Source organism: Vicugna pacos, unplaced genomic scaffold (genome assembly GCF_048564905.1).
Source record: "Vicugna pacos unplaced genomic scaffold, VicPac4 scaffold_246, whole genome shotgun sequence".
In the NCBI taxonomy this organism is placed as follows: domain Eukaryota; kingdom Metazoa; phylum Chordata; class Mammalia; order Artiodactyla; family Camelidae; genus Vicugna; species Vicugna pacos.
In genome coordinates this window covers 34,494-56,121 of record NW_027328925.1, presented here as the reverse complement: position 1 = coordinate 56,121, position 21,628 = coordinate 34,494, and the positions used below count along the sequence as shown (strand labels likewise).

The following is a 21,628-nucleotide window of genomic DNA, read 5'->3' as shown; positions in this document are numbered from 1 at the left end:
TCCTTACGTCGGTCAATAAATACACTTTGGTATGTGCAGGAAATGGAGTGTCGCCCAGTGCAAAAAAGAAATGAGTTATCAAGCAAGGAATAGACATGAAGAACCTTCGATGCAATTACAAACTGAGTGATTCTGAAAAGGCAACATACGGTATTATTTCAACTATGTGACGTTCTGTGAAGGCAAAATGATGGAGACGCTAAGAAGATGAGTGTTTGCAGGCGCTGTGGGGAGAGGAATGAATAGGCGCTGTACAGCAGAGGGTGGTTAGTGACGTGAAATAGTCTGCATGATACCCCAGTGATGAGGGCATGTCATACACGTTTGCCAAAACCCAGGGAATGTGCAACAGCAAGAGTGAACCCCAAGGGAAACTCTAATTTCTAGGTGACAACGTAGGTCCATCAATTCTGACACATGGACGACTCTGGTGGGTTGCTGATAAGGAGGCAGGCTATGTAGGTGTGGGGGCGGGAAGTAAATGGGAAATCCCTGTACCTTCTCTTTGTTATTCTGTGCACCTAAAGGTGCTATAAAAATAAAGGCTTTAAAATAACATGAGGACACCCGAAGGGATGACTGCTGTCTGTGGGGAGCTGACTCCTCTGTTGCGGGATGGCGGGGGCAGCAGGGAGTGGGGGAGGGGCTGTGGGCTGCACAGACGCAGATGGCAGGACCGGTAGGAGGAAAGATCTCCCGCTTCTGAGCGGTTTCGTGCCTACAGCTGGGGCAGGGCCCCGGACACACATGCCTCAGCCCTGGGGCTCTACCGGGACAGCAAGAAAGATGGGTCAGTTGAGGCATTTCCCTCCTGAGACTCTGCTAATACCCACCTGACATCAAACCTGGGTGAGGACTGGCCTGTGCAAAACACGTCACTTAAACAGAACGTAAGGAAGACACGGACAATAAGGTGGCGGTACCAGAGCCATTCACACGTGGTTATAGCAGGAGCACTTTTACACCTTAAGTATGTATACCGTCTGCACGTACATACGAACCCTCGTAAAATATAAACATGCATCCAGATACACGCGTTAGTGCATACACAGGTGGTGCGTGGATGTACGCGTACATAAGCACACACAGCCTACACACGTGTCATAGATACACGCACAGTAGGTGCAGATGAGAAACGTACTTCTTACTATGCATGAGAATTAACAAGTGAAAGTCACGGCTCTGGAACAGGTACTATTACCTAGTCATCAACGCAAGGGATCCGCAACTCCCCTGCCACTGCTCAGCCTCTTCAGGAAAAGGTAAGTCTTTCAAACAGACCGTCTCCGAAGTCAGGTTTGTGGTCGAGGAGGCCCCGAGGGAAGGTGTGTTGCTCTCTACCCCTTCAAGGTCACCAGGAGGCAGGTCCCCTCCAGCATCTTTGCGGGGACTGCAGCCTTTGTGTGCGAGGATGGGTGAGGACCCTCCTGGATGAGGACAGAGGGGTCCAACCACCCCACAACAGAGGGTCCCTAAGAATGCAAACCGGCCCCGCGTGGGAATCCTGGGGGCCCCCTGATGGGGCTGTCAGGCTGAACAGTCCCCGGCCCCCACCTCCTCAGTGAACTCGGGGAGTCAGAGGCTAGGTCTGAGAGACGCAGTCTCAGGAGGGCAGAGGGTGGCTCCCAGATCCTGTCAGGAGTCAAGGTGAGGACACAGGAGACTGAGGACCCCAGGGAATCCACCTCCGGCACCCCTAGCTGCCCCCGACAGCCCTGGCAGACTCCAGGGCACTGGGTCCGGATGTCACGTGCACTGATGCCCCACCCTTGGGAGGTGAGAGAGGTGAGGGCCTGGGTGAGGGAGGCCGGCTTCAGGTCTGCACAGGGAAGGAGCCCAGTGCTGCCAGGAGTCAAGGTAGAACCGTGTGAGGGGACGCGGGGGCGGGGGCAGGCATCCAGGACGGTTTTGCGGTCTCCCCTGGGAGACTCCAGGCAGGGTTGCGAGGATCAGATCCCCACCCCCTCATCCCCACTTCCCTCTCGGGGGTCCTGGCTGTGGAGGGTCGGAGTACAATGGGATCATAATCTGTTGGGCAGAGGGAGAGGCCCAGGCCCAGGCCCAGCCTCGAGCCCAGGTGAGGAGCAGAGGGAGGGCTGCGGGATCCCCGGGGAATCCATCTCAGCCCCTGGCGTCCACAGTCCTGGGAAGCCCTGGGCCTGGTGGCCTCATGTGAGTCCACAGACTCCCCTGGGGGGTCTCAGGGCAGTAAGAGCCTTGGTGTGAGGGTGTGGGCTCGGGTCAACAAGGGGGCGTCCCAGGACCCGCCAGGGCTGAAGCTGAGGACCCTCACGGAGGACAGAAGTGGCCCCACAGATCCCGCCCCTGCTGTCAGCCCTGGGAGGGCCTGGGTGGGATGAGCACTCATGGGGCCCTGACTTCCTGACATCCGGGTCTCGGAGGGACTGGGGTCCTGGGATGAGGGGCGGGGCCTCGGGTGGCCAGAGGGAAGACCACATGCCGCCTGAGTCAAGGTGAGGACCCCGAGGGAGAACGCAGGGATCCTGCACCCCGGGACAGTGTTGGACCTTGGAGGCCACAGGGCAGGGTGACCACCGGCGGCATTTCCTGACACCCGGGTCTCCGAGGTACTGGGGTCCTGGGGTGAGGGACGGGGCCTCGGGTGGCCACAGGCTGGACGACATGGCGCCTAAGTGACGACCCTGAGGGAGAACTGAGGGGTCCCCGAACCCGGAAAAGAGGCCATCCCACAGACAGGGAACCTTGCTAGCAGCTGTCCGGAGGCCCGAGGGCAGGACAGGCCCACGTGTTGTGTCGTGACTGCAGCTCCCTGGTCTCAGAGAGACCGGGGACTTAGTGTGAGATGGCGGGGAACCCTCAGATCTGCAGAGGAGAGAATCCCACGTTCCACTGGGAGTGAAGGTGAAGAACGCGAGCGAGCAGTGAGGGACCCTGGACCCCAAAACACAGTCGGTCCTGGGAGGTCATGGTGCGGGATCACGTCAGGCAGCATTTCCTGACATCCGGGTCTCAGAGGGACTGGGGTCCTGGGATGAGGGGCGGGGCTTCGGGGGTTCCAAGGGGAGGCTACATGCCGCCTGAGTGAAAGTGAGGACCCCGAGGGAGAACGGAGGATTCCTGCACCCCGGGACAGTGTTGGGCCTTGGAGACCTTGGGGCAGGGTGAGCACCGGCTGCATTTCCTGCCATCCGGGTCTCAGAGGGGCTGGGGTCTTGGGGTGAGGGGCGGGGCTTCGGGTTGCCAGAAGGTAGACCACATGCTGCCTGAGTCAAAGTGAGGACCCTGAGTGAGGAAGGAAGGGCCCCGGAACCCAGAAAAGAGACCATCCACAGACAGGGAACCTTGCTATCAGCTGCCCAGAGGCCCGAGGGCAGGACAGGCCCACGTGTTGTGTCGTGACTGCGGCTCCCTGGTCTCAGAGAGACCGGGGACTTTGTGTGAGGTGGCGGGGAACCCTCAGATCTGCAGAAGAGAGAATCCCAGGTCCCACTGGGAGTGAAGGTGACGACTGCGAGCGAGCAGTGAAGGACCCTGGACCCCAAAACACAGTCGGTCCTGGGAGGTCATAGGGCGGGATCACGTCAGGCAGCATTTCCTGACATCCGGGTCTCCGAGGGACTGGGGTCCAGGGATGAGGGGCGGGGCCTCGGGTGGGCAGAGGGGAGACGACATGCCGCCTGAGTGACGACGCTGAGGGAGAACTGAGGGGACCCGGGACCCAGAAGATAGGCCACGCCACAGAAAGGCGCCCTTGCTATCAGCTGTCCGGAGGCCCGAGGGGAGGTCAGGCCCACGAGGTTTGTCCTGACTTCCGCATCAGGGTCTCAGAGAGACTGGGGACATAGTGAAAGGGAGGCGGGGATCTCAGGTCTGCGGAGGCGAGAATCTCAGAGCCGCCTGGGAGTGAGGGTGACGACCGCGACTTAGCATTCAGGGACCCTGGACCCCAGAACAGAGCCAGTCCTGGGAGACCACGGGGCGGGATGACCTCACGCAGCAGTTCGTGAAATGCGGGTCTCGGAGGGACTGGCGTCTTGATATGACGGGCGGGGCCTCAGGCGGGCTGAGGGGGGAATCTCAGCTCCTGCCAAGACTCAAGGTGAGGACCCCGAGGGAGGAGTGAGGGGACCATAAACCCCAGAACAGAGGGGACGCAACCGATCCTGCCCCTGCTGTCAGCCCTGGGAGGCCCCCAGGCGGGATGAGCACACGTGGTGTGTCTTGACTTCCGCATCCAGGGCTCAGAGAGACCGGGGACTTATTATAAGGAGGGGCACTCAGGTGGTTGGAGAGCAGAATCCCAGGTCCCGCTTGGAGTCACGGTGAAGACCCTGAGCTAGCGGGGACAGGACCTCCCACCCTAGAAGACTGGGAACCTGCCAGAGCCCAGGCCTCCTGCCAACACGCGGGTCCAGGGCTGTGCCACAGTGTAGACCCGAGGTCTCCCCTCCTTTCTCTCCCAGGGGCTCCAGACACCGGGAGGTGAAGGCCTCGGTGTGAGACACGTGTCCTCGGGTCACAGAGCACAGGAGGCCGGCAGTGCCAGCTGAGGTGTGGGCCCTGAGTGTGTACCCGGGGGCTCCCAGAACAGAGGGGAACCCACAAGGCCAACGTCCACTCCACACACCCCCTGTTGCCCCCAGAACCTCGGCTGTGCCGGCTGCACCCTGAGGAGTTGCCTCACTTCCCCCGACAGGTTCACAGACGACCGTCCACCAGCAGGAGAGCCCCTGTGAGGCCGAGGGCACCCCTGGAGAGGAGACCAGTAAGTGGCCTTTGTCAGAGCCCCCCAGGGTGGGTTTCTCAGCCCAGCCTGCTGACACACCCTCTCTCCCCCAGGCCCGTGGGTCCCCATTTGTCACCCCTTCCCTCGCTCCTCTCGGCTGCCCGACACCACTCATCGTGCCTCCCGTTGAGATGAGTGAGCTCCGCAAGGCTGCGGAAGACCTTCAGGACCCGAGAGACTCCCGGGGCCTGATGGATGTTCAGCAGATGGAGGCTGAGCGGGAGGGGGGCGCATCCCCCTGGTCCTCCTCCTCCTCAGTCTCCTCTTCCTACTCTGCCTGTGCCGTGTCCCTGCTCCATGATGCAGCGCCTTCGATGGTGACTGACCTGGTGGGTTTCCTGCTCCTCAAGTATCACCGGAAGCAGCCGACCACCAGGGCAGAAATGCTGAGTATCTTCCTCAGAGAATACCAGGACCACTTCCCTGCGGTCTTCAGCCAGGCCTCTGAGTACATGCAGCTGGTGTTTGGGGTGGATGTGAAGGAGGTGGATCCCGGGGGCCACTGGTATGTCCTGGTCCCCACCCTGGGCCTCACCTGTGATGGGATGCTGGGCGATGGGCAGAGCATGCCCAAGAACGGCCTCCTGGTGATGCTCCTTTGCATGATCCACCTGGAGGGAGAGCGCCTCCCTGAGGAGGAGGTGTGGGGAGCACTGAGCAAGCTGGGGCTGCGTGCTGGGAGGGAGCACTTCATCTACGGGGAGCCCAGGGAGCTCATCACCAAAGTGTGGGTGCAGGAGGGGTACCTGGAGTACCGGCAGGTGGCCAACAGCGATCCCGCTCGCTTCGAGTTCCTGTGGGGCCCCCGGGCCCACGCGGAGATCAGCAACTTGCAAGTCCTGGAGCATTTACACGGGGCCAGTAGACGGGGTCCCAGTTCCTTCCCATCCCTGTCAGATGAGGCTGCTAGTGATGAGGAAGAGGAGGCCTGAGCCAGACTTGCAGCCGGGCTCCTCCAGGCCCCTGTCCAGCAGCTTCTCCTGCCGGGCAGGAAGGGAGTCCATCCTTCACCCTGTGTTTGGAGAGCGAGCAGTCAGCCTTCTAAGGAGTGAGGCCCCAGGCCAGGTGGAGTATAGTCTTTGTTGGTTAGTATTCCTTACGATTACAAAGAAATTTGTCTCTGTTTTATCAGAAATCTTTTAAGTGCTGATCCTCTTAATAGAAGGAATAAATGTTGTCAGTGTCTCTGTCAGTGACGTCTATCTCTCGTGTATTTTTGCGGATCCATTCAAGTCTAAGAGTTTTCCTATTTTGTAAAGCAACATGATTAACCTTCCAGATTAGTTTGCATTCCTGGACGAGGTAACGTGGTATCTGGATGAAGTTTCCCTGGAAATATGAAAGGAGTTATCGATGGAATTGGCGTGGGTCAGTCAATGGAGAAATACATGTAAAAAATATATTGTTTGACCTAATTTTTTCATTCACCTCTGTCATTCTATAAAACAAACAAAACAAAACCAAAAAAACCCATATACATGGACATATCTATCTATCTATCTCTTGGATTTTCTTGGCTAGTAAAGAAAGGAGAAATGTAGTGTGAATCAGTAGGATCCCTGCTCAACATTTCATTTATTCCGCAGATGTTCGCTGAGCCTCTGCTCTCTGGAGGGCTCGGGGTTAGCAGCGGGGACAGTCGGAAAAGCAGGACAGCCCACACCTAGGATAGTCTAGGAGCCGCAGTCACGTCGGGACGTTGGTGAAATGTCTCCTAAGTCCCACAGGGCAAATAAAAATAGGGCGAGGGGTTGGGGGTGCGGGAAAGAGCACCCAAGTGTAAGTGCCCAGCGCCAGGGCAGTTCGGGGCTTTGGGAAGCTGGGGGGACGGGGGTCCTTCTGTGGGAGGTGATGGTAATGAAGCTGGGTGGTGGCGGCAGGCAGACGTGCAGACGGCACTTGTTAGTGGTGAGAGGAACGTGTCAGGTGGGAGGTTGCTCTGAGCAGTCCCTCTGGGATCGTGGATACATCTCCTGGGCGAGAGGGGAAGATGCACTTTGTTCAGGGATGCTTAGAGACCTGGTTATCCTGCCTGAGCTGCTAGGACACTCAGAATGCTCCAGCTGCAGGGAGGAGTGGCGTTTGATGTGGCTCACAGTGTACTCCGTCCTGGCATATATAGTTGAAGAGGTTTGGTAACCGCCCCAAACGCGCGGTAGGATACACTGGGGTGTGTTCTTGGAAACGGTCTGCTGGACACTTACACTGATGGCGCAGCTTCCCTCGATGGTCAGACTCCAAAGCCATAGGTGCGGAATGGTCCTGGAAATCGCAGGGAGGCAACGGCCGCCGAGGCTGAATACAAAACAGCTCAGAATCCTCCTTGGAGATGAAAGATGGTTCTTGGTGGGTATTCTAGCCTGATTTGTAAAGAGAAACTAGTTAACCATCCTTCCTCTGTGTCTAGTCTGCTGCCTGCCGCACAGGAAGGTCCTGGCTTTCAGGGTCCCTGATGCCACCTGAGCAGGTGCTCGGGCACTTCCGGTCCCGTGGAGGGCTGCTGAGTTTCCGAGGCTGAGCCTGTGTCCTGGCTTCAGCGCCAGAGAGCACCTTGCCAGCCCGCCGGCATTGTGGGCGTTACTGCAGAGGACAGGGCAGGAAAGTGCTGTGGAGTAAGCCAGAAAGAGAAAGAAAAATACCATATGAGGTTGCTCATATGTGGAATCTAAAAAAAAAAAAAAAAAAAGAAGAAGAAGAACATAAATACCAAACAGAAACAGACTCATAGAGATAGAATATATACTTGTGGTTGCCAAGGGGGCGGGGGGGCGGTGGGAAGGGACAGACTGGGGTTTCAAAATTTGTAGATCTTGACAGGCATATATAGCATAGATAAACAAGATTATACTGTATAGTGCAGGGAAATATATGCAAGATCTTGTGGTAGCTCACAGCAAAATAAAAGTGACAATGAATATATGTATGTATGTTCATGTATAACTGAAAAATTGTGCTCTACACTGGAATTTGACACAATATTGTAAAATGACTAGAACTCAACAAAAAAATGGAAAAAATCCCAAACAATTAACAAAAGGACAATAAGAATCTACTGATTGATAATCTCTTTAATTGTGCAAGAACTAAATACTCCAATCATAGACATAGACTGGCTGAATGGATACAAAAGAAGGCCCATATATATATGCTGCCTACAAGAGGCTCAACTGAGATCTAAAGACATACATAGATTAAAAGTGAGGGGATTGAAAATGTTATTCCATGCAAATGGAAATAAAAACTAAGCCAGGGTAGCCATACTTATATCAGACAAAACAGAATTTAAAACAGAGACTGTAACAAGACACAAAGAATTACAAAGTGATGAAGGGATCCATCCAAAAAGAAGATATAACATTATAAGTATATGTGCACCCAACATAGGAGCACCTAAATACAGAAAGCAATTATTAACAGACGTGAAGAGAAAAATCGGTAGTAACACAATAATGGTAGGAGACTGTAACACCCCACTTCTATGAATGAATCGATCATCCAGGCAAAAAAATCCATGTGGAAACACTGGCCTTAATGACACTTTAGACCTGATGGACTTTACATATCTATGTTATAAATAACTGTATATATATTTACACACACACACACACACACACACACACACACACACAAACACTTCATCCCAAAGCAGCAGAATAGATATTCTTTCAAAGTGTGCATGGAACATTCCCAGGATACATTACAAGCTAGATCACAAAAAAAGTCTCAGCAAACTTAAGAAGATTGAAATCACATCAAGCAACTTTTCCCATCACAGTTCTTTGAGACTAGAAGTCATATACAAATAAACCCCTGCAAAACCCACAGACTGGTGGAGGCTAAACAACATGCTATTTAACAGCCAGTGGGTCACCGAAGAAATCAGAGTGGAAATCAAAAATACCTGGAGGTGAATGAAAATGAAAATGAAAACACAACCATCCAAAATCTATGGGACTGTAAGAGCAGACGCAGCTTTTGCAAGCATGTTCATAACAATGCCCTTCTAAGGTAGATGGGTTAATGAAGTTGCCATCTGCTGTAACTTGCAGTGTGGAGAGTGAAAGATTTCGAACCTTTGAATGACTTTTTTCTATTCTCTGATAGACATCTCTGGTGTATACTGGGCAAGACATAGATTGTCAGAAATCGTTAGAGTCTGGGGCACTTTTTTCTTACTGAGAAATAATTGACATACCATACCATCACCCTTCTGAAGTGTACACTTCAGAGTGGCTTTTAGGAACTGCACACATTTTTGTATCCATCACTGCTATCTAAGTCCAGAACATTTTCATCATTCTGATTTGACTCTATAAATTTTACAAAATCTTAGAGAACCAAAATCACAAAGATTTTCTCTTATGGTTTCTTCTATAAGCATTCTAGTTTTCATCCGTACATTTAAGCCTATCTTCATTTTTGAGGTGTGGGTTGAGATCTCTGGTTTTTGTTTCTCAGTGTTTTATACACACACACACACAGACAGACATACACACACATCACACACGCACACACATACACACACACACACGTCCAATTATTCTAGCATAATTGGATTGCTTTGCAACTTTTGTCAGGTCTATTCTGAACTTTCTGTTACGTTCATTTGGCCTATTTGACTGGCCCTTTGCTAATAACGCTAGGGACTGGCCAAGTATGGCTAATAGTCCAAACTCCTTCTGCCACCTATTTCTGTAAGCAAAGTTCATATTGGAACACAGCAATGCCTCTTCATTTACACGTTACCTATGCCTGTTTCTGCACTACAACAGCAGAGTTGAATAGTTGCAACAGAAGCTATATGACACACAAAATCTACCAAAACCACATGAAAAGATTGCATCCCCTGTTATATAGTAAAGTCTTGACATTAAATTGTGTGGGACCTTTGATACTGATACTCTCTTTTGTTTAGACTATTCTAGTTCTTTGACTTTACATAAAGACGTTACTCATAATACATTTGGGAATCAGACATTTATATTTAGAAAAAAATCCTGCTGGAATTTAAAAAATATACTGTGGTAAAATTCATACAAAATTAACCCGTTTAAAGTAAACACTTCAGTGGCATTTAGTTGTGCAACCAAGACATCTACCCATTTCCAAAACATTCCCATCACCTCAAATGGAAAATTCTTGCCCATTAAGCAGCTTCTCCCTGTCCCAAGCCCCTGACAACTAGTAATCTAACTTCTGTCTCCACGGATTTCTCTAGTTTCAATATTTCGTACACATGGAATCATACAACATATGACCTTTTGTGTCTGCTTTATTTCACTTGGTATCATGTTTTTGAGGATATAACCATTACATAGCATATACCAGACTTCATTCCTCTTTAAGGCTGGATATGATTCCATGGTACGTATGTATCAATATACACATACATACACATGCACACATACATACATAATACATATATATACATACATGTAGGTAGATATATCGCTATAGCTATAGATATAGATACGTGACACAATTTGTTTACTCATTCCTCCACTGGTGGACTTTTGGGCTGTTTCCACTTCTTGGCTCTTGTGAAGAGTTGCAACGAGCATGCGTGTACACGTACTTGTTTGAGTATCTAGTTTCAAGCCTTTTTGGTATATACCTAAGAATGGAATTAAGGGGTCATATGTTAATTTCTACGTTTAGCTTTTGAAGAACTACCAAGCTGTTTCCTTCCTGCTGGGATTTTCCTTGTGATTGTGATGATTCTATAGAACAATGTGAGGATGATTAACATCGTGACAATATTGACTCATGATTCATGAAAACCACACATCTCTCTATTTATCTCTTTCTTGATGACTTCCATCAGTGTTTTGTGGTGTTCAGCACACATATCTCACACATATTTTGTTGGACTTATACTAAGGATTTCGTTCCACGTTTCTTAGTTCTTAGTTATAAATGACATTGATCTTTTTTTCCAATTTTCAATTTTAAGAACAATGATAGTGTACAAAAATATATAATTAATATTTCTATATTGTTCTCATGTCCAGTGACCTTGCTAAACGCACTTAGGAATTTTCTAGGCAGATGTTGATGTCATTTTCTAATAGGGACTGTTTTGTTTTTCCTTCTCCTATCTGTTTATCTTTTTTTCTTCTTATACCTGCTTCGTTACATTGGTCTAGACTTCCATGTTTTCTATGCCTCGAAAGAATTTGCTTAAGAATGTACACCCTGGGCTTTTGTAAGTCTTAGAAGGAAGTCATTCAGGCTTTTACTATTAAGTATGAGGTTAGCTGTAGGATTCGTTGTTTGTGTGTTTGCTTTGGTGTTTGAATCAAGGCGTGAAAGCTGTATAAACATCCAGGCCAAAGTCACTCACATAGAAAAAGATCCAAATTAAATGAATAACATAGTCAACATAGCAGTGAAATAAACAGACAGTCTGCCTTAGTCTGTTTGGGCTGCTGTGACAAATTATCATAGACTGCAGACCTTACAAAAGATAGGAATTTCTTTCTCACCATCCTCGGGCTGGAAGTCCAAGTTCAGGGTGCCAGCATGGTTGGGTGAGGTCCCTCTTCAGGGTACTAATAGACTTTTCCTGGTATCTCCCGTGACAGAAAGGGTGAGGGACCTCTCTGAGTCCCTTTGATAAGGCACTAATCCCTCTCAGGAGGGTTCTTCCCCTGTGAAATTAATACTTCTCAAAGCTCAAAGGTCACACATCCTAGTACGATCACATCAGGCGTTAGAATTTTAGCATATGAATTCAGAGGGACATAAGACAGACCAGAGCACAGGCTGTGTTCAAGACATAAACATTGATACAGACTTGTGGTTACCGGGGGGAGGGGCGGGGTAGAGGGTGGGAAGGGATAGACTGGGATTTCAAAATTGTAGAACAGATAAACAAGATTACACTGTATAGCACAGGGAAATATACACAAAATGTTATGATAAATCACAAAGAAAAAAATGTGACAATGAGTGTGTATATGTCCATGTATGACTGAAAAATTGTACTGAACACTGGAATTTGACACAACACTGTAAAATGATTATGAATCAATAAAAATGTAAAAAAAAAAAGACATAAACATTGAACATTATAAAAATACTTCATGTGTAAATCCCTGTGTTAACAAATCCGCAGAGAAAAAAAGTTTTGATCAGGTCAACGGAGACAGAAAAGCCTTTGAAAGATATTCAGCACGAGTTCATGGCAGGAACTTCAGCAAGGTAAGATTGGAAGGTAAATTCCCTTTCCTACAATTGGCAGCAAACATACAGAAATGTGAAATGTTAGAAGCATTCTTGTCATGAACAGGTCCTAAAAAGATGTGATCACCTCTGATTTCTGAAGCTGCCCTGAAACAGAAAGCCCGAGCTACGGATATCAAAATAAATAAGAAATACATATATTGAAAAGAAAGAATGAATGTTCCTCGTCACAACACGATGACGTATCTAAGCAGATTCAAAGGAATGGGCCCATGGAAGAGTCAAATGAATACGAGATTTCAGAAAAATAGTGGATGGAAGATCACCACAGCAAAACCAAGAGCCTTGCCATACAAAAGCGATGACTATTTAGAACACGTAACAGAAAAATACCTCAATTTATAACTGCAATAAAAGTTAAATGTTACCTAAAAAGAAGCCTAACAAATATGTATACAAGGCCTTGACGGAGGCATTATACAAGTTTACTGGTAGATTCAGGCTAAAGAGCTCCCCCAAAGAGCAGTATGCCATATCCATTGATGGGGAATGAACTATTGTGACCATATCAATTCCCCTTTTGCTTTTCTTTCTCTTTCTCTCTTTCTTTTCTTTTTTCTGTCTTTTTTCCCCCCACAGATTTAGTGCTCTAAGTTTATCTGCCAAGATGACAGTCAATCTTGAGATTTTGTCTTCTGTTTCCAAAATCAACCCCGGAAAACATTACACGGGAGAATGGAATTAAGTGTGTGTGTGTGTGTGTGTGTGTGTGTGTGTGTGTGTGTGTGTGTGTGTTGGATAAAAGCAGATGGCAGGATGGGTAAGAGGAAAAGTTTAAACTTCTACCCTTGTTTCACTGTGAAAATTGGGAGAGAGCTCAGCATCTCTGGCCACAGAGGCCAGAAGCCATGGGGAAATATCAGGGCAGTGTGAAGGATGGGATGATTAAGGGCAGCAGAATTTGTGCTAATAACCACCTGAAGTCACCTTAGTGGATGAGGCCTGTCCTTTTCAAAATTGACCATTTAAATAGCAGAGAAAGTCTGGACGAGAAACAAGAGTATGGAGCATCGGAGTGAATCAGGCAGCCTAAGAGTGGCTATGCTTTCCGGAAACTTGGTGAGATGTAAAATGTATTTCTGACTCTGAATGAGGCTTAAGAGAATGAAAATCAGTGCTCTGAACTATGAAATGTTAGATAACCTCGAAAGAGCAGGACGTCCCCAAGTCCGGCTGCTCAGCCGCTTCCTTTTAGAGGGAAACGTTTCCGAAGTCTGGCTGGCTGGTGCTTCTTCTCTGACCCTCCGCGGCGGTCAGGGGCGCTGCAGCTCCCCACCCAGCATGGAGTCTAGGACTCAGAGTCATTTTCTGCAGGGGGTGCATCTGAGACACAAGCTCAGAGCTGACAGGGAGGGAGCCGGCCCAACCAGCATTTCATCAAGGACCCAGGAGCCAAGTTAGGAACTTCAGGAGCGAGTAATGGGGAGGGGCATCTTTCCCAGGGGGTCCGAGGAATCCAGCCTGGACCTGATTTCAGCCCTGGGAGACCCCGAGGCATGGCATCTGGATGTGATGTGCCCTGACTTCTGCCTGGGAGGTCTGAGAAAGGTACGGGCCTGGGTCTGGGAGGAGGCTCCAGACTGGCCCAGAGGAAGCCCAGCCCTACAGGGAGTCAAGGCAGGGGCCTGAGGGAGAACGAAGGCCCCACAGCATCCGTCTCCGCCCTAGGGGATCCTGGCCAGGCTTCTCGGGGGGACTAGGAGGAGGAGGGCCTGGTTCTCAGGGAAGGAAATTCAAGTGGGCAGAGGGAGGGCCCAGGGCCTGATAGGACCCAAGGTGAGCATGCAGATGGAGAAATGAGGGGATGCTGGACCCCAGAACTGGGGCGTGGGGTGGGGTGACCCAGAGAAACCTGCCCTGCTGAAAGCCCTAGGAGACACATGGCAGCGTGCCCTGACTTCCGCATCCGGGTCTCAGAGGGAGGGGGGACTTAGTTTAGAGAGGGGGACCTCAAGGGGGCAGAGCGGAGACTCGCAAGTCCTGCCAGGAGTCAAGGTGAGCACTCTGAGGGAGGACTGCGGTGACCCTGGACCCCAGAACAGAGTCTGTCCTGGGAGGCCATAGGGTGGAATGACCACAGGCACATTTCCTGACATCCGGGCTCTCAGAGGGACTGGGGACCTGGTATGAGGGGCGGGGCCTCAGGTGGGCAGAGGAGAGACTACAAGCCACCTGAGTCAAAGTGAGGACCCCGAGGGAGGACGGAGCGGACCCAGAAGCCCCGAAAAGAGGCCATCCCACAGAAAGGCGCCCCTGCTCTCAGCCATCCAGAGTCCCGAGGGCAGGACAGGCCCACGTGGTGTGTCCTGACTGCGGCACCTGGTCTCAGAGAGACCGGGGACTTAGTGTAAGTTCGCGGACGGGGGGGCTCAGAGAGGGAGAATCCCAGTTTCCGCCTGGCGTCAAGGTGAGGACCCAGAGGGAGGACTGCGGTAACCCTGGACCCCAGAACAGAGTCGGTCCCGGGAGGTCGTAGAGCGGGACCACCTCGGGCGGCATTTCCTCACATCCGGGTCCGCGTCCCAGAGCGAGCGGGGACCTGGTATGAGGGGCGGGGCCTCGGGTGCGCTGAGGGCAGAAACCCAGTTCCTGGCGGGAGTCACAATGAGGAACCTCAGGGAGGACTGACGAGACCCTGGACACCGGAAGAGAGGGGACCCCACGATTTCTACCTCGGCAGGCCGCGGGTGGACGAGCACATGGCAGCGTGCCGGGGCTTCCGCATCCGGGCCTCAGAGGGACCGGGGCGCTGGTATGGGGGGCGAAGCCTCAGGTCGGGAAGGCGGAGCTGAGGGCCTGTCAGGACAGAACGCAAGGACTGTGAGGGAGGACTGAGGGGACCCTGGACCCCAGAACAGAATCGGTCCTGGAAGGTCATAGGGCGGGATCACCCCAGGCCGCATTTCCTGACATCACGGTCTCGGAGAGACTGGGGTCCTGGTTTGAGGGGCGGGGCCTCAGGTGGGCCGAGGTGAGAATCCCAGTTCCTGCCGGGCATCAAAGTGGGGACCCGGAGGGAGGACTGCGGGGACCCTGGACCCCAGAACAGAATCGGTCCTGGAAGGTCATAGGGCGGGATCACCCCAGGCCGCATTTCCTGACATCACGGTCTCGTCTCGGAGAGACTGGGGTCCTGGGATGAGGGGCGGGGCCTCAAGTGGGCTGAGCGGGGAATCCCAGTTCCTGCCGAGAGTCAAGGTGAGGACGCGGAGGGAGGACTCAGGGGACCCTGGACCCCAGAAAAGAGTCAGTCCTGGGAGGTCATAGGGCAGGATGACCACAGGTGACATTTCCTGACATCCCAGTCTCGTAGAGAGTAGGGTCCTGGTATGGGGGGGGTCCTGCAGTGGGCAGAGGGGAGCCTACATGCCGTCTGACTCAAATTGAGGTCCCTGAGGGAAGACGGAAGGGACCCAGGACCCCAGAAAAGAGGCCATTCCACATAAATGTTCCCCTGCTGTCAGCCGTCTTGAGGGCCCAGGGCGGGATGAGCCCAATCGGAGTGTCCTGACTTCTGCATCTCCGTCAGAGAGACTCGGGACATAGCGTAAGGGGTGGGGGGGTCCTAGGTCTGTAGAAAAGAGAATCTGAGGTGCCAGTGGGAGTGAAGGAGACGACCGCGAGGGAGCACTGAGGGACCCTGGACCCCAGAACAGAGTCAGTCCTGGGAGGCCATAGGGTGGGATGACCTCAGGCAGCAGTTCCTGAAATGCCGGTCACAGAGGGACTGGGATCCTGGTATGATGGGCGGGGCCTCAGGTGGGCTGAGAGGGGAATCCCAGGTCCTGCCAGGAGTCAAGGTGAGGACCCCAAGGGAGGAGTGAGGGGACCAGAGACCCCAGAACAGAGGGGACACAACCGATCCTGCCCCTGCTGTCAGCCCTGGGAGGCCCCCAGGTGGGATGAGCACACGTGGTGTGTCCTGACTTCCGCATCCAGGGCTCAGAGAGACCGGGGACTTACTATAAGGAGGGGCTCTCAGGTGGTTGGAGCGCAGAATCCCAGGTCCCGCTTGGAGTCAAGTGAGGACCCTGAGCTAGCGCGGAGAGGACCTCCCACCCTAGAAGAGTGGGAACCAGGTCTCCTGCCAGCACGGGGGTCCAGGGCTGTGCCACAGTGTAGACCCGAGGTCTCCCCTCCTTTCTCTCCCAGGGGCTCCAGACAGCGGGAGGTGAAGGCCTAGGTCTGAGACACATGTCCTCGGGTCACAGAGCACAGGAGGCCGGCAGTGCCAGGACTGAAGGTGAGGTGTGGGCCCTGAGTGTGTGCCCGGTGGCTCCCGGAACAGAGGGGACCCCACGAGGCCAACATCCACTCCACCCACCCCCTGTCGCCCCCAAAGCCTCGGGCTGTGCCGGCTGCACCCTGAGGAGGCGCCTCACTTCCCCCGTCAGGTTCACAGACGACCGTCCACCAGGAGGAGAGCCCCTGTGAGGCCGAGGGCACCCCTGGAGAGGAGACCTGTAAGTGGCCTTTGTCAGAGCCCCCCAGGGTGGGTTTCTCAGCCCGGGCTGCTGACACTCCCTTTCTTCCCCAGGCCCGTGGGTCCCCATCTGTCACCCTTGCCTCCACTCCTGTCGGCTGCCGGACACCCGTCGTCATGCCTGTGGTTCAGATGGGTGACCTCCACCAGACTGAAGCCGACTTTCAGGACCCAAGAGAGGCTGAGGATGTGGTGGTTGCGCAGGAGATGGGGGCTGAGGAGGAGGAGGATGCATCCCCCTTGTCTCCCTCATCCTCTTCTTCCTCCTCCTCCTCCCCCTGCCCCTCCTCCTCCTCCTCCGTCCTGTTCCTGGACACCCTGGAGGAGGTGGATGACTCTGGGACACCCAGTGCCCCGCAGAGCCCTCGGGGTGTCTTCTCCTTCCCCACTGCTGACGACGCCGCCCCTCCATGGAGCCAGTCGGAAGACGACACCTCCAGCAGCCAAGATGAGGAGAGGCCCAGCACCGGCCTGGACCCCGCAGATGCCAAGTCCTCACACCCAGACCCATTCCATTTGAAGGCGGCTGACCTGGTGGGCTTCCTGCTCCTCAAGTACCGCACAAAGGAGCCAACCACAAAGGAAGACATGCTGAATGCGGTCCTCAGAGCTGACCAGGACCACTTCCCTGTGGTCTTGAGCCAAGCCTCTGAGTGTCTGCAGCTGGTCTTTGGGGTGGATGTGAAGAAGGTGGACCCCAGGGAGCACTTGTATGTCCTGGTCCCCACCCTGGGCCTCACCAGTGACGGGATGCTGGGCGGTGGGCAGAGCTTGCCCAAGAACGGCCTCCTGGTGATGCTCCTAGGTGTGATCCTCCTGGAGGTAGAGTGCGCCACTGAGGAGAAGATGTGGGAGGCACTGAGTGTCATGGGGGTGTATCCCGGGAGGGAGCACTTCATCTACGGGGAGCCCAGGGAGCTCATCACCAAAGCGTGGGTGCAGGAGGGGTACCTGGAGTACCGGCAGGTGGCCAACAGCGATCCCGCTCGCCACGAGTTCCTGTGGGGGCCCCGGGCCCATGCGGAGACCAGCAAGCTGCAAGTCCTGGAGCATTTCCTCAGGGTCAATACAAGGAATCTCTGTTCCTTCCTGTCCCTGTCTGAAGAGGTATTGAGTAATGAGGAAAATTGGCCCTGAGCCAGACTTGCAGCCGGGCTCCTTCCAGGCCCCTGTCCGGCAGCTTCTCCTGTCGGGCCGGAAGTGAGTCCATCCTTCACTGTGTATTTGGAGGGCGAGCAGGCAGCCTCCTAAGGGGTGACAGCCCGGGCCAGTTGGGGGGACACGGTGTACAGCATCTCTGGGCTCCTCCCGTCCCTTATGATGACACGGAAATTGATCTTTGTTTCCTGTAGGAATTTTTCAGTGGTGTTCCTTGTATCAGAAGATTTAATAAGCTTCACCATCTAACTTTGTCAATGGCATTAATCCCAATGTCTGTATCCTTATCCAGTTCAAACACAAGAGTTTTGCTGTTTTGTGAAACCAGTTGTAAATCTCCCATCTTACTGTGTCATCCTGAACAAGATAACATGGAATTAGAATTTGGGGGAGCAATGAGAAGAAAATGTCTCCCTCCCTCGGCCTCGCCCCAAGTGCCCTGAAGAGGGACGCCGGTACCTCGGAAATGCTCAGCCAGAGCGACCCAGTTCACTCTGGGTCCACGTGCTGATATCGCCTCCGTCTCCAGTGGTCGTGACCTTGAATAACCATGTTCTCTTAGGGGCAGGCCTGGTTTGTGGAAGGGAAGACATCTGGGTGCTTCTCTCTTTGTGCACAGGGCTCGTTGACGTTGGGGACACTTTGCTGTGCCCAGAAAACTTAGGTCCCGAGGAGGTTGTGGAACTGAAGAATCGAGCCGTCCTGAGCAACCTGCAGCAGAAGTACCTGAGCACGCTCTCCAACCCCCGGTGGTTACTGGAGCCCGTGCCCAGGAGAGGCAGAAAGGGCGTCTTCCAGGTAGACGTCCCCAAGCACCTGATCCCCTTTGGGCAGGAGGCCTGAGCAGTGTGGGCTCTTGAGGGGAGGTGACCGAGAGACCAAGCTAAACCGTGACACGGTCAGCTCGCCGTCACGCCCTGGACGTGCTCCCCTGGTTCGCTCTGAATCGGCGCCGCCCTGGAGGGCACTCCCCACTCTGTGCTGTTCCCGGAAACAGATGTGTCCACTGGGACGCGGGGACGGGGGAGCGGGACCCCTGCAGGGAGATGCCTCCCTGGGCTCGGTGACAGAGTCTCAAGGACTTTGGACCTCTAGGACAAGGGGAAGCGGCCTTGCAGACCGCTCATTCTGGCCCTGCTGATTCTGGATTGTGTAGAGAAATATGTTTTGAGAGAGCTGGTGAGTGTTTTCCCCGCCTTTGTTCTGGTCACAACCCCTAGAGGGTCTGAAGAGCATCCAGGAGACGATGTGGGACGGCTGGAGCAGGCGCTGAGTGCTTGCCAGAGAGTCACCAGCCAGCGACGGCCTGACTCACGGGCAAGAGGACATCGGACTCAGAAACAGCACCGTCTGCCTCGCAGATGACTCTCGCCCTGTTGTAAAGTGTCCCTTGGCTCACGGAGCCGGTGTGTTAGACGTGCCGCACGGCCGCTTCACGTGCCAAGAAAGGGTCCTAACTACAGCCCTGATGGAAGTGAGCAGTGCTGGTGTTCGCCTGGTGGGAGATCTTTTATACATTTGTGGGGGGTTTGGTCACTTGAGAGTAGGGATTCCAGTGGTTGTTACCTTCGAGGGTGACGGGCTTCCCCCCAGGCGTTTGACTGCAACCCCCCGTCTCTTCGGAGCCAGGCTGCAGCGCTCTCAGCCCTTGGTGGAGGGGGTGGCCCTACGTTTCGGCGGGCCTCTGTGGGGGGGGCCCCTGGATCGGGAGCTGGAGACGCTGAGCTGCTGGTCAGAAACTTCTGGCATCCTTGGGGGACCCAGGAGGAAGACCCTCCTGCTCCGGGATGCATGAGTAGTGGGGGGGAGACACCCCCGAGGTCAGAAGCCAGGCTGTCTGTCCCCTGACGGGCAGGCCCGGCCCAGGGGACCAGACCTCCCTGGGCTCGCCTCAGTGCTCGCTCCCCACCTCCTTGGGCGGGTGTCCGAAATGCCACAGCTTCAGATGAAAGAGGCCGATGGGGACCAAAGCCTGCCCCCGGCCGGGGTCTCCAGCCTCCGCGGGCTTATCTGGTGAGACGTGTGCGGAATTGAACGCGAGAAAGAACACGGACCCGCGGTTCTCGCAGATTCTTTATTTAGCCCCGGGGAGTTTTGCTTGTCTTTATTAAAGCCCAAAATGTTCATGGTTACAGGACGGTGCTCTTCGTGTGTCTCTAGTGGTCTGTGAGCTCAGGGCTTTGGGTTGTCCTTGAACCGTTCGCAGAGAGCACACTTGTAATCTGAAGAGCCCTCGGGCTCTTCATCTGCCGCGGGCCTCCTGGTTGGGGGCCATGAGCAGAAGGGCCGCGAGCAGCATGCAGTAACCCGTGTTGCACGTGGACACCACCGAGCTGGGATCGGGGCAAACGGGGGGGCTTCTGGGCAGCTCCCCTGCACCGTCCCTTCCGGCAGTAGCCGGGGGCACTAGCGTGACATTCCTGGAGGTGCCCTCCCCACTCGGGCCGCCCTGCTCGCTGGAGGGACGCTGCACTACCACCAACCTGGCCACCCGGCCGGCAGACAGGACGCCAGGGAGCATGAAGGCCCGGATGCCGCTGGGCACCTGAGCACGGGGGGCTTCCCTCTGGGTCTTCCTGTCGGCATCTTTGGTGGAGTCATTCTGATGGAAAAACTGGGTGCATCTCATAGGTGGGGCGGCTTGCTTCTTTCTCTTTGGGGTGGTTGCGCTGGAAGCGGGCCGAGCAGTTGCTCTCGGGTCACCTTTTCTCCACATGTTCTCGATCAGCAGGGGCTTCTCTCTCTGAAAGTTGCAGTTGTGGTAGATCTGAAAGGACATGAATCATTCTCGTCATTTCGGGGGAAATATTCACTCCTCCCCGCCCACCTCCATCATAAAGGTCTTGTTTGACTGTGGAGAAAAGGTCTTTTTAAATTCCTGGCAAGGTTTATTTCGCCCTGGAGTGTGCGCTCACTAAAGCTACGTGGTGCCTGGGCTGAGGTGTCACTCTAGCTCCCTGACGTGAAGTGGCCCCTGGGTCTTCGGTCACACCCGCAGGGCATCTCTAAGGGGCGAGCCTTACATGACACGCCGGACTGCCTCAGCCTTCATTCAGTACTGGCTCGCAGGAAAAAAGTCCCCCTCGGGAATGAACCCCGTTCAGCACATCACTCATCCGCTCAGGACTGGGAAGCTGTTCCAGGAACAGAGAACTCGGGAGACGGAAGGGCTGTCTACGTTACCATCAGCCTTTTCTTCCCCGGAGAGCGACCCAGAGTGCCGGGCAGGTGTATTTTCCTGAACCCGTAGAGGTTCAGTTGGCGGATGAAGCTCTTCAAGCTGTTTCAAAGATCCTGTCTGCGCCGCGCCGGCGAAGAACCTCCCGCTGGAAAAGGTCTTCCTCGATGATCAGCATGTCTCCCTTGTCGTTCCAGCGCACGGACTTGAAGGCCTCGTCCTCCACTATCATCCAGAGCTTTCTCGGGAAGGAGAGCCCAAGAACACCGTGGGTTCCGTCCACGTTGGCGGGACCTGGGTTTGGGTCCTGTGGTGGCTGGTTGTCTTGGGAGCCTGGATCTTGGCTCTCGGCCTGGTCGCCGGGCTTCTCCAAAATCTCCCTCGAATCCACCTTTGGATCCGGGGATGAACCCGATGGGGCCCCCGCTGGGGGCTCTCCATCAGCTGCGGGGGCCGCCGTGGCCGTATATTCCTCGTCGGGGCTCTGACTCGCCATGCAGCTAGTCTAGACCAGGCACATGCTCTCCCTGAGACCAGATCACTGAGCTCTCAGGGCAGAAGTGCCTTCAGTCTGAGCAGGGACGCCCAGTAAATAGTGTCCGCAGAATTCTAGAATCTCGGTAGCAGGGCAACCAGCGACTTTGGTCATCGTCCTCTTTATGTGTCACGTGAGGTCCCAGAGTTGGTCTGGACAGGGAGCCCTGGCCGAGGGGAGGGGAGGGGAGGGGTACAGAGCCCCCAGCTTCTCTGTTTTCCAGAAGTGTAGGAAGGTATGTTCAAGGTCCCGGCGAAAGGC

At 53.8% G+C, this 21,628-nt stretch overlaps 2 protein-coding genes and 1 pseudogene across 6 annotated transcripts; 2 read left to right on the top strand and 1 right to left on the bottom strand.

Moving 5' to 3' along the window:
- Positions 1 to 3,901: 3,901 nt before the first annotated feature.
- LOC140695488 (melanoma-associated antigen 8-like) lies at positions 3,902 to 5,784 on the top strand. Its single transcript, XM_072958218.1, has 3 exons — positions 3,902 to 4,081; positions 4,679 to 4,747; positions 4,822 to 5,784. Exons 1-3 carry the CDS (start codon positions 4,022 to 4,024, stop codon positions 5,698 to 5,700), a joined length of 1,008 nt encoding a protein of 335 aa, XP_072814319.1. The 5' UTR covers positions 3,902 to 4,021; the 3' UTR covers positions 5,701 to 5,784.
- Positions 5,785 to 13,956: 8,172 nt separating this feature from the next.
- Positions 13,957 to 19,786, top strand: LOC140695490 (melanoma-associated antigen 8-like). 5 transcript variants are annotated; one of them, XR_012071165.1, is made up of 5 exons: positions 14,654 to 14,765; positions 16,166 to 16,256; positions 16,408 to 16,476; positions 16,551 to 18,452; positions 18,875 to 19,786. XR_012071165.1 is itself a non-coding variant. In XM_072958221.1 (4 exons), exon 4 carries the CDS (start codon positions 16,614 to 16,616, stop codon positions 17,631 to 17,633), a length of 1,020 nt encoding a protein of 339 aa, XP_072814322.1. In that variant the 5' UTR covers positions 13,957 to 14,008; positions 16,166 to 16,256; positions 16,408 to 16,476; positions 16,551 to 16,613; the 3' UTR covers positions 17,634 to 19,786. The 5 variants fall into 5 exon arrangements, 4 of the variants coding, with proteins under 4 accessions (XP_072814322.1, XP_072814324.1, XP_072814321.1 ...); XM_072958221.1 differs by lacking the exon at positions 14,654 to 14,765 and adding an exon at positions 13,957 to 14,008 and having other exon boundaries at positions 16,551 to 19,786; XM_072958223.1 differs by lacking the exon at positions 14,654 to 14,765 and adding an exon at positions 14,318 to 14,360 and having other exon boundaries at positions 16,551 to 19,786.
- LOC140695491 (heat shock transcription factor, X-linked member 3-like) lies at positions 19,715 to 21,435 on the bottom strand (annotated as a pseudogene).
- Positions 21,436 to 21,628: the final 193 nt, after the last annotated feature.